Source organism: Cyclopterus lumpus, chromosome 10, assembly GCF_009769545.1.
Source record: "Cyclopterus lumpus isolate fCycLum1 chromosome 10, fCycLum1.pri, whole genome shotgun sequence".
Classification (NCBI taxonomy): Eukaryota; Metazoa; Chordata; class Actinopteri; order Perciformes; family Cyclopteridae; genus Cyclopterus; species Cyclopterus lumpus.
The window spans coordinates 13622625-13635663 of NC_046975.1; the positions used below are offsets into that span (position 1 = coordinate 13622625).

General features: G+C 42.7%; 1 protein-coding gene across 1 annotated transcript; it reads left to right on the forward strand.

The window, feature by feature from the left end:
- Nucleotides 1-5386: 5386 nt before the first annotated feature.
- LOC117737752 (MAPK-interacting and spindle-stabilizing protein-like) lies at nucleotides 5387-6825 on the forward strand. The gene is made up of 5 exons (XM_034543903.1): nucleotides 5387-5410; nucleotides 5488-5543; nucleotides 5621-5941; nucleotides 6082-6707; nucleotides 6789-6825. Exons 1-5 carry the CDS (start codon nucleotides 5388-5390, stop codon nucleotides 6798-6800), a joined length of 1038 nt encoding a protein of 345 aa, XP_034399794.1. The 5' UTR covers nucleotide 5387; the 3' UTR covers nucleotides 6801-6825.
- The last annotated feature ends 6214 nt before the right edge of the window (nucleotides 6826-13039 follow it).

Genomic DNA, 13039 nt, shown 5'->3' on the forward strand with positions numbered 1-13039 from the left:
ATCCGGGGTCGGGTCGTGGTGGCAGCAGGTTCAGCAGGCCGACCCAAGCTTCCCTCTCACCCGCAACACTTTCCAGCTCATTCTGGGGGATCCCGAGGCGTTCCAAGGCCAGCCGGGAGATATAATCCCTCCAGCGTGTCCTCAGTCTTCCCCGGGGCCTCCTACCAGTTGGACGTGCCCGGAAAACCTCTAATGGGAGTGTAGAAAAAATAAATACATTACACTGTTGGCAAATAACTTGAGACTATAGAGCATTTTAATACAGCATTAAGGTAAATATGCACACTAGCTTGCTTCAGCCTAAACAACACACAGCATGGACCCTAGCGTTAAGGTCACGTAAATTCGCGCCGAGTTACGAGAGCCCAAGGCCGAACTCAGTGGGAAAAGACAAAATAAGGGAGCGCCCGGTCCCACCACACACTGCCCTTATCATTGACTAGGGCAAAGGGGAGGAAGATATACAGTAGCATCCCAGACGTTAGTCAAGGGCAACCCCATCCTGCAAACTGGATTATGCCAGCTCCAGTACGCCCCCACCCTTGCACCCCGACAACATGCACACACACTGATGGATGAAGACCACAACCAATGGACGTGAGCTAGTGTGGGTGGAAATACTCAGTGCTCCAATCAGGCAGCTTCTAGCTAAAATAAGCTCCGCCTGCTACAATAGTCTTAACCAATGGGACCTCTCAAGAGGAATCCTATATGAAGCTTCCGCTCGCTCTGTTTAAGGGCCTTTTCCTTGGACATTCAACCCTGTTGAATGTTTTGATTAGGACCGTGCACGTATAACTGTATGGGATGCAATACTCTGCTTTTTGAATGGTGAATAAATATTTGTGATTTTACCTCTCGATTCTGCTCGTCCGTTGAAAGCCTGAGCCGCACACTTGTTCCCTGCGTTCCGACGCACAACAGGAGGCGTCCAGGAGGCATCCTGACTAGATGCCCGAACCACCTCAGCTGACTCCTTTCGACACGAAGGAGCAGCGACTCGACTCCAAGCTCCCCCCTGATGTCCGAGCTCCTTACCCTATCTCTAAGGCTGAGCCCGGCCACCCTACGGAGGAAGCTCATTTCGGACGCTTGTATCCCAGATCTCGTTCTTTCGGTCACGACCCAGAGTTCGTGACCATAGGTGAGGGTTGGAACGTAGACCGACCAGTAAATGGAGAGCTTTGCCTTCCGGCTCAGCTCCCTCTTCACTAAGACGGACCGGTACAGCGCCTGTTTTACTGCTGCAGCCGCACCGATCCGCCTGTCGATCTCCCGCTCCACCTTACCCTCACTCGTGAACAAGACCCCGAGATACTTGAACTCCTTCACTTGGGGTAGGCAGTTTGCCCCCACCTGGAGGGAGCAATCCGCCGGTTTCCGGCAGAGCACCATGGCCTCAGATTTGGAGGTGCTAACTCTCATCCCTGCCGCTTCGCACTCGGCTGCAAAATGCCCCAGTGAATGCTGGAGGTCACGGTCCGAGGAGGCAAACAGGACCACATCTTCCGCGAACAGCAGAGAGGCGATCCCGAGACTCCCGAACCGGATCCTCTCCGCCCCCTGGCTGCGCCTAGATATCCTGTCCATGAAGGTCACGAACAGGACCGGTGATAAAGGGCAGCCCTGGCGGAGGCCAACACCCACCGGGAACGTGTCTGACTTACTACCGAGGAGACGAACACAGCTCCTACTGCAGGCGTACAGAGACCGGATGGCCCGTGCCAACGGGTCCGGCACCCCATACTCCCGCAGCACCCCCCACAAAAACCCCCGAGGGACCCGGTCGAAAGCCTTCTCCAGGTCTACAAAGCACATGTAAACTGGTTGGGCAAACTCCCAGGACCCCTCCAGTAATCTTGCGAGGGTAAAGAGCTGGTCCACTGTTCCACGACCGGGACGGAATCCGCACTGTTCGTCTTGAATCTGAGGTTCGACAAGCGGTCGGAGCCTCCTCTCCAGCACCCTGGCATAAGCTTTTCCTGGGAGGCTGAGCAGTGTGATACCACGATAGTTCGAGCACACTCTCCGGTCCCCCTTCTTGAAGATGGGAACCACCACCCCGGTCTGCCAGTCCATGGGCACTGTTCCCGACCACCCAATCCAGCAGACACCACATGTTGTAAAAAATCCAGGGCAAATTGTAAGTCTCTCTGTGTGCATTTGCAATTATTGAGACTGATCTGACCTTATATGTTACAGTATGTTGTTCTATTGAGTGTGTTAATGTTTTAAACATGCAGATGGAGTATTCTCTATAGTATACATGTTTACTGTTACACAATTGTTGTTATAAAATGAATAATACGTTAAACAAAGGTAACAGTCCAGTGTGAGAACTCTGTATAAATATATTTTGGATTATATATTTATTTTGTATTTCTCATACATTTAAGAGAGGGACAGTTTATGTTCCATTTAATTTATTTTAGTCACATATATTTAAATCCACTATACGATCACTGTTTCATTGTACCACTGTACTAGTGTATTAAAAATGGTTAATCCTCAGAGCAACGCAGGATTCACGAATAGACAGAGCATGCGCTGTTGCCCACACAAGATGACCGTACTATGTTGTCCTTTGTCATGAATGCAGATGTGGAATAAACTGCTGTTACCACAAGCCTGTCCAGCTCCATGAGGTTCATTTGGCCAAGATACATCTCACAGAGGTTACACATGCCTGGAGGTTAAGAGAGGTATTGGTCTGTGCAACAGGAATTTTTTTATATATCTCTCTATAGATATATAGTTTTATATATATATATATATATATATATATATATATATATATATATATATATATATATATATATATATATATATATATACATATACATATACAAGTTCTTCCGGAGGTGGGAGTTGAAGACCTCCCGGACAGGATCCTCCGCCAGACGTTCCCAGTTCACCCTCACTACACGTTTCTAGCCGGCTCCGCCGTCATCTGATCCGACTCACCATCAGGTGGTGATCAGTTGACAGCTCACCTTCACCTGAGTGTCCAAGACATACAGCCGCAGATCAGATGTCATGGACAAACCGTGGCGAGCACAGAAGTCCAATAGCGAGACACCATATATGATGTATTACGTGATTGTGGAAGGAATCCAGAAAACATCAAGCCCTCACCAAATAAGTTAATGTGAGTAAATCAAGGACACAGGCTGGAGGATGGAGCAGATGACGGGGCCCGCTCAGGAATGTTGACGGGGTTGGGTTGACTAACACCTAACATGGAGAAAGATAAGGATCAACAGAACAAGGTATTGTCCAATCGATGGACATGAAGGGGGGCTTGACTTTAAGCTTACATGCGGGAGATCTCTTTGTGCCAACTGCCGGACAGGTAACGCTGGCCTGTCCGGGGGTGGGCACTGGATCTCTGTCCCATGGGATATATTTTGTATAGTTATTAGTGTGATTCTATTTGTAATTGTGTTGGCTGTACTTTTTATATAATTTTTTTTTATTGTAACTGGAACCATCAATTTGGCTCTATTTTGTTGACGGACCTCATGTCAGAGGAAACTCGCCTTGGAAAAGGCTGTTCATCCCTAACAATACTGTAGTGACCCCATGGCTTATCAAAGGAAAGGTCACTGTGGTTGCTTGAAGACTTAGTTTAGACGCGTGCAATAAACAAATGCAATGTCCAGGTTTTAATGTGAATGGTTATTTATTTCTAAATTTGTAGGTTTTCCAACACAAACCAAAAGATACGTTCCCTTACAAAATCCATTTGTCTGTTCCAAAAAATAAAATAAATCCAAACATTCGTTGTGACACATTGTCTGTTCTCACATGGTCAAAAAACTGTGTGCTCCTGCCAGTCTAGCAACACCTGGCCATCGTGCTCCACCTGATTAATATTGGCCTCTGTCCTCATTGACAGCGGCCCTACGCCCCCTAGTGGTGGAAGATCCAACAAAACAAAAACAAACAAAATGGCTCTTACAAATACCTCACACATATCTGCACTCATTTTGTTTAGTTTTTTTTACAGGTTGCACTTTATTGTTATCTTGAAAATATATTCAGTGCAAAACCGGTTGATTGCAACAACAATAAGCTATTCTTGGCTAAATATTAGTAGTTTTTTTGCACAGATAGAACTTTATTTCCTTTGTTATAACAAAGTGATTGCACATTTTATTTGTTTGTCTGATGGAGCAATCTGGTTTACTTAGTATTTGCAATTTTATTTATTCTATTATTTGAAAAAGCACAGATGTAGGATTCACAAAAAGTTGATATAACAATTCATTTTGTTACAATTTTGTTGGGGCGGTGGGGCATGAACATTTTTCTTCCTCCGAAGTGGGTTGTGAGGTTTGAGAACCACTGTGCTATACTATAAAATGTTTTCATTTTTTCGACATATTATTCCTTTTTTTTTCTCTGACTTTTTTTATATTCCTTTCCACACAATTACTTTAAAAAAAGAAATACTTATAACCACCTCCTCTCCTTTATCACACTTCCACCACTATATTCCTGACTTTCTCCCTTTTCCAGTACTATACATGGAATATCTTGTTTGATGAACATCCTCCTACCCCATAATATCTGTTTTTCCTTATCACTGAATATCCATGTATTACAAAATCTAAAGTAGGTTTCTACCAAGTTTCCTTTACACACATCACATCCTGTTTTACAGCAATGTCTTTAATGAAATACTTCATTGAAGTCTTCATGTATTACCTTTATTAGTATTAACAAAGCCATGGTGCTTCCTGGCTTGACTGATTAGTGAGTTGTCCCCTCATTTCTTCCCATGTAATTCCCACTAATCTTCAATGGTTTATTTTTTGCTGTACTTTTAATCACTCCTGCAATGAATGTTACGAAATGCTTTTTGTCCACACATATCCTGTAATTTCTTTGTTGCTTTTGATCCCCCATTGCTGCTTGAATCCTGGTAACAGTGTTCTTTACTCTTGTCTTTCTTGCAACTGCTGCACAAGCAATAATTCTTTCCAGTCTTACTTGTTGGATTTAATTATCCCTGCCACATTATTAGGACCTTTGCATATGATATCTCCCCTATCTTACTTGCCAGAGCTTTCGTTAGCACAAACGGATCTCTGTTCTACATGATCCCTAAAGCCTTTTAATTAAACCTTATTATGACAGTACATGTATCAGGTCTTTCCCTTTGTCCTTAAATGAATCATGTGCATATGTCCCCACCACACTTTGTTTCTGAGATGTCAATATTGGCTTGTGTTTGTAATTGCTGAGGATTGATCTATCACTGAGTTATTCACCAGAAGCTGTATGTCGTTAACTCGTTAAGCTCTGATTGGTCAGTTCTGATCTCTGGTTAATCTTATAACCCTCCACCATTGACAGCTTTTCATGCATTGTCCTTCAACATGATGACTGCACGGTTTGTCTCAGGGTAAGTAGCTGGAGGTTGGTGAAGTTTGGACTGTTTACTGGGAAACACTTGTTGATATTATCTTTTTATGTTTTCAGGGTGTCTCTCTGTGCTCTGCTGATTGTGGACATTTGCTGCTTTCCTTATAAGAAAGGTAAAGTATCATCCACTATAGGTAAACATGTTTCTGTTAATTCACTTCTGATTTAAATTGTGTTTTCTTGTACCCAGGCTCTAATCCTGGTGCTTATGGCAGCGGTTACCCAAACGCTGCTCCTACTTTGGACTTGTACCAGGGAGCTCCTTCTGGCCAGTTTTCATCTGAAGTGGTTATGCCTAAAAGAGCTCCTTCTACAGGGATCCCCACACCATCTTATCATGCTCGACCACAGCCGGGGCCCAGTGTCCCTCAGCCCACTGTTCAAAGACCAGCACCATCTGCTGTCTCCAGCTCTTCTGGACCGGTGTTCTCAGGATACAGAGAACCTGTTGTGAGGAGTAACCCTGCCAGTGCCGCACAACCAGAAGCTGCTTTTCAACCTGGCACTCAAGGTGACCATCCAATGCTTATTGTTCTGTGTCTCTACAGTTTGGTAACTTTGTTAAAGGTATACGGCCATAATCGCTAGCAACTCTTGGCTTGACCCATGTCTTGAACATGTATTTTTCATAGTCTCTCTTCCTGTTCTCAGACATGAACTGGGCTCCTCACAGCCTCTCTCGAGGTGAGGAAATGTCGTCTGGCTCTCCAGCTGTCTCCAGTTTATATGAGGAACTGGATCCATTTTTTCCAACGGGGCCAATGTACCAGGCGGGAGAGTTGTCCCATTTTGAGAAAAGCTTTGAGCATGGTGACAACGAGAGGGAGACCGAGGAACAAGGCAGGCTGTCTCCACCACCATTTTATGAGCAAGAGTATGCTGGCCAAAGCTTTACTAGCCAACCTCAGCAACACGGCAACATCGGTGAAAGCTGGGGCCCCAACCCGTTCCCCGGCCCCTACCCGTTCTCTGGCCCGTACCCTTACTTTGACTTCATGTTCATGACCGGCCAGTATCCTCCAGGCACCGTCAGTCACGCCAGCAACAGCTATGAGCAGGGCAGAGACTACTGGGAAGATGTTCACTATGTGAGAGACGGCCAACCCGGTCCTCAGCAGCAGATGAAGCCCGACACTGGTGACTTTGCAGCCCCCCAGAGCGTCAAGGATCCCAATCCTGTGATGGCTGGTTATGGACAGGCTGGTAGACCAGCTTCTTCCCATGGAGGCTTCAGGCAGCCAGCTAACCGCCAAGCTGGCGGCCACAATCAGGTCAAGGTATGTTGACAAAATGTATTTGCACAAATGATGACTAGGCTGGTTAACTAGTACTAATGTTCATCTTATCTTGACTTTCAGGTTTCATACTGAGTGCATCTTTCAGTGTACAATGCCTTAATAAATGTTAAATCTCAGGTTGGGTGTTTGCTTTTTCTTGTCAGATTGTGCACTCAACTTGTACATGTTTGGAAATGAATGCCTTTTTAGACTTCAAAAAATATTTACATATTTAAACATTTCATGTCTGCTGCTTGGTTCTTTGTCTATTGACTTTCTCAAGTGGTAGGGTTCTGAAATTAGTGAAAGTCTCTCCCCTTTAATTCAATTTGGAAGAAGATCAATCTGAATACTGCTATGAAAACTATAGGACCGGAGTAAAGCAGTCTTTGACCACTTAATTTAAATCTGAGATTATAGCATAAAAAGTAAATGTTCTTTTGTGGCACCATTTATACATTTGGCCGTTAAACTGACACTCACTGTGCTTTTGGGCTTTACAAATCTGTAATGCTCGTAACATTGTAAAACCTGTAGTAAATGTAGTGGTGTCACCAAATGCGAGAACTTCAATTATGTACTTTAAATATACTTCACCTCTGCTGTATAGCAGTCATCAAACTTTGAATTTATCATGAATACTGTGATTGTCATGAGGCTACGGTAATCTGTCTCGATGGCGCCAAAAGACTGAACAGCTTATCAAACTGGTAAAGGCTGCAGCCTTAAAGCATATCTACTCTGAAGAAGAAAATGGTTTTGAAAAGTGATTAATGGGTCCACTGCCAAATTGCTTGCCGTAAGACATACTGAATATACCTCTTGTTGGCTTATTCTCAATTTAAGGTCTAATTGAAAGTGTTTCCAGCAACCAAGGGGGCATTTGGACCTGGGCGACTGATTCAGATGGGAGCGTTACGAATTTACTATGTACTCGTCCATCACGGCCGCAGAATGTGGATCCTCCCTGCTGGGTCTTTACGTCTGAATCGATGTTGTGGACAATGGGATCACTGTAGGAGGGCATAACATCACGTACTGAAAGTGTACATCCTCCCACGAAAAGACAGTTGTAGACAAATAGATGGGAGGCTCTCTTCTGTGACCGTGTGCACATCTTTTATTTGCAGCTCATTACAGGATTGTCAATGTGGGATACTGCTCATACTGAACTTTATCCCACAGCATGACTGCAGACGCTCCAGCACTTGACAATGACAGTTATCTGTACATGAAGTCTGCAAGACATGAGTGAATATGCATTGATTTTAGCTAGCCAGCCAGGTCCTATTCATCACTCAGTGACTCTCTGCAGGCTGCTTCAGTTTTGTTTGTTCCAGAGGTTTCTTTCATTCAGTTGGATGCTCAGTTGGACTAAGTGTGGTGAGAAACTCAAATGTCCAAGTATTGTATTGAACAGACTTAGCATAATTCAGATTAATGTTCAGAGCTCTTTCCCTACGTATGGGTCAGAGGTCAAACGAGTCAAGATTTTAGTAGAGCCTTGACAGGTCTTGTTTTTCTACTTCAGAGAGAAAGACGTATGTTGAAATAACAGCAAGTCAGACAGAGGCAACCTTTTTTTTTGGAGTAGAGTTCTGCTTTTGCAAGGTCTGCATGTAGACAATTTAAATGATAGGAAGCACAATTATTACTGGAAAGAAGAAAAAACACATTGAATCCCTTAGGCAACACCAGCCCGGGCTGCTGGTTCTGGTGATCTGCGGTCCAACGCAGTTACTTAGGTGGTGTCATCTTTGCATCTTTTACCTTCCACACTGATTTCTATATGGCAGTTGAGAACTCTGGTTGTCACTCCCCTCTCTCTCCAGCCACACAATGAGTGAGATCATTGTCTCAGATGCACACATACAGGTGGAGCTAAAACATCGAACCCAGTCACAGGCCTTGACAGGTCCTGCTGTTTCTGCTTCAGGGAGAAAGGCGTAGGCTACCTTTTTGTTTGAGTTCTGCTTTTGCAATGTCTGCATGCACGTGTAGCACCCTGAAATATGTTATGTCATGTATCTTACCGATTTAATACAACTGTGTCCATTTTTCATAATTTACTTTAAATGTGTGTTTAAGTTAATTCATGTGTTCCTATATTTGAGACCGTTCATCACCTGTGCACATACTAACTGTGGGAGGAAAGTGCTTGTCCATTTGGAAGAGAGCGCAATCTCTTTAAGAGAGGGGGTGTGAAGGACAAGTGCAGTAAGCAGGCTGAAGACAAAAACAACGTATGCTTGTTTTAACCGGGAACTTGTTAAATAAAAGTTGCAAAACAGAAGAACGACGTGTTTCTGAAGAGTTAATTTTAAGGGTGGAACACACGCAATATTAAGATTATGGATTTTTTCCCTGTGAAAGGTGATTTTTGGGAAGTTTTTCCTGATCCGATGTGAGGTCCTGGGATAGGGATGTCGTATGTGTACAGATTGTAAAGCACTGAGGAAAATTTGTAATTTGTGATATTGGGCTATACAAAATAAACTGAATTGAAAATTAAGAGTTAAGCCATACAAGTTACATATAATCACTGTCCCTCGGCATTGAGATTATGTATCAATACAAAAGTGAACACCCTCAAACAGAACAAAGCTGAAAATCAGCAGTTTAACTTAACAGTTTTTGTTCCAGGTGAAACCCAATAGACTGCTGGTGAAGTGTGCGTGTTCTCCATAACTTAGCGTTGGTTTTCTGAGATCTCCAGTCTCCACCAAAGACAGGTTAGGTTCAATGTTGTTCAATCTCAGCTGGAATAGGCTCCAGCCCCTGCGACCTTGGAAAAGATAATGGATGGATGCATAGGAAGTATGATGTAACATTTTGAGGATTGTGTCTTATAAGTCACATGTGACATTCATATTTCTCTTTCACCACTAATGTTATTTTTACTAAGGGGAAGTATTGAGTGAGATGGACAAAAAGAGACTAGTGGGTTGTCTCTGGCAAGTTGAAAGATGATGTCCTTAAAATTGCTGATATTTGCACTTCTTGTGCACTTCTGGTTATATAAATGCACGCACACACTTGTACTTTCAAACTCACGAGGTCCCTGAATGGAATATTTATATTTATATTTCTAAGAAATATGTCCAGAATGCTTTGCATGAAAAGAAACGTGTGGGAAGTCTCTGCAAACTCAACTAACCAGAATAATGACATTGTTAGGTTGCCTTTGGCCAGTGTCTATCCTTTAAAGATCTCACAGCAACTCAAGAAAGGTTTTCCACAAAGCCCAAATGTTGCTCTTAACGTATTTCATTGTTTTCTTTCAGAGTTGTTCTGCAGTCCGCTACTGGTCACGCTGTATTCAGATATGTTGTCACTACATTACTTAGTTTGTTTGCTTACAGATATTGAAACTACATGTTTTTATTCAAGGCCAGTTGTTCTGTAATGTAAGAACATGTAAGCCAGTGCAACAGTATGGCTGTTATGTGTTATAGCTTCAAGATAGTAATGGAGGTTCATTGGACATTTGTGTAATTGTAACATTGTGACTTTTTGATAAGTCACAAGATTAACTGATTGCAGAATTATCCTTTAAAATAGACCTAATCTGCATTGCAATTTCGTAGAAGCTATGTGGCTCACGGCCTTTAATGATGATCTGTGGAGCTAGTATCTACAGGCTCTACAGTATCTACGGGGGCCGATGCCTTTGGTAACACTAGGTCATTAGTTTAAGGAAGTGGATACCAGCTTGTTTGTGCACAATGTGCACATTTGTGTGGGCATAAAAATATCTGTCTTGTGATCAGGTGACGATACTGGTAAAACATACATTCTTAGGCCTCATGAGTGGTGTTGTATTTATCACAAGACTTCCAACAGTGATTTGCATCTCCACCATCAGTAGCGAGGTCTCCCGGAACCTGCTGGTTCGCACTGAAAAGTCGGCATCAAAGTGAAAAAGCCTTATACATTGTGTAAAGTATCTGGGCCTAATAACAAATATCATGTAAGGGGCACCCCATTAATTAAATAAAATGTATTTTGTAGAGCCCAAAATCCCAAATCCCAAATTTGGTTTAGAGGGCTTTACAATCTGTACCATACAACATCTTTTGTCTCAGTGTAACAGGCCAAATTAACCCCCGCCCAGATGAAACCTGGGTATACTTTGGCCCAGGCCAGAATATACCCCGGGGATAAACTGCCCTAGGCCAAACTATACTCGGGGGTGTAAAATAGCCTAGGCCATACTATACCCCTCCAGGCCAGAATATACCCCAGGGCAGGGCTTAGCAACCTTTCCTATACAAAGAGCCGTTTTGCCCTATTTTCCACCAAATAAAATGTGTCCGGAGCCACAAAAGCTATTTGATATCACAGCTTATAAAGTTATCTCTCTCTATATATATATATATATATATATATATATATATATATATATATATATATATATATATATATATATATATATATATATATATATATATATAGTCATATTGTATGTACAAAAACTATAGTTTGTTGTATTTATGAAATCATAGAACCAGAATAAAGACAATTCTTGACATTGTATTGCTATTTTACCGGTTCTAACAAAATCAAACTCTTATGAAGAGGAGAAAAAAAAATACAGTCATGTGTCGGCCACATTGAGGTCAATTAATCAGACAACTACGCAGGTCCTTAACCCTCCCCATATTTGTGGTTCATGGGTAGAGTGGTCGTCCTGTAACCATAAGCAGGTTCGATGCCTGTCCTCCACACAGTTCGCATGTCGAAGTCTCTTGTAGCGGGACACTGAACCCCCAGTTGCTCCCATGGTGCTTTCACAGCCTATAATACCAATAATATAATGCAATAACTTATTATTTGAATAAAATAACTCTGAATTACCCCCGGCCATGTCCACACTACTATGTAAGCATTTTAAAACGCATACATTTTGCTACATTGACACTGAGCGTCCTCACTACGCCAGAGTTTTAGACTCGAGCACCAAACACAGAGGAGTTATGAAACGCTGCGGAGGACGGACACATTTTCACTGACGGACTCCTCACTGTCTCACAAGCTGCCACAGAACCAGCAGCAGTTGTTGAGTTTGGAGACTTTGTGAAAGTGGATTTATTGTGAGAAATCGCTCTTCTTCTGCAGGACGAGTAAAACTTAAGAACAATAAAACTGACAAGATATTGAGGAACACCTACCACGCCAGCAACCTTAAGATTTACCAGGATGAAGAGGCTTCTCCACCACCCCAGTCCCCTGATGATTTTCCCAGTAACTCAAGACACTCAAAAGACCACGTGTCTAAAACCAGACAATGATGACATCTACACAGAAACAGAGAAACACAAGCAGACCAAGACTTTCAACCCACTTCCACGTTCAGGAAGGAAGTACGTTTGGTAAGGAATTGTACATATAAAACCAAAGGTGATGGGAACTGCTACTTCCGGGCCATCAGCTATATCCTGACAGGATCAGAGGACAAGCATGATCATTTTGATGTTGTTATCAGTGTTTAACTTTGAACATTTATACTGTAGTGAGGTCTTGCTGGTCTTAGAAGTTAAAGTTTCAGGACGTTATGACTTTTATTAGATTATGTTACAATTGCATTATGTTTTGGGAATGTGCTTTTATTTTAATGTGTAACACTACAGAGAAGTGTGGTAGTAATCTTTGATCTTTTTGGATGTTTTGATGTTATGTGACCATTTTGCATCCGTGTTCATCAATCAAATTTAAAGGAAAGAAAATTCAAACACTGAAATCAACCATTATCATGTATTGTGTGATTGAATGAGAACCCATAATAGGCTAATCCCCCCCGTCAAGTGTACCTGATGTTTTTTTCACTTGCACATCTCTCGCAACAGATATGCCTTCATTAGAATCTCTGAAGATGTCTGCACTGGCTTTGTGCAGATGTGCGTCTCACCTCTGTCTCGCGGTTTTAACCGCGTCTTTGGGCATTTTTTTTTTAGGCTTCAGGTAAAATTTGTGATGCGTGTAAATGAGAAAATAATGGCAAAGAAAACGCACTGACTGTCTCTGGCTTAAGAACAGCAGTCAGCTGTGTATTTCCATTAACGATTAACAGGTAACAGTTAACCATTAGTAGTTAACAGTTAGCTGATAGCCAAATGCACCTTCCAAAAATGAGCCAACTGTGTTCCCCATAGACATGTAGCCTATAGATTTCTCCCACTTTGTCTCTGGCCACTGAGTAGCGACTGGGGTTTGGTGACTGATAATATAAACACCAGGACCTTACGTCCCGTAGCCTATAGTCCGTATCCAGCACCTCCACCAGATCCATATGCACCGATCTATCAACAGCCACAACAAGCCACGTTTGCACC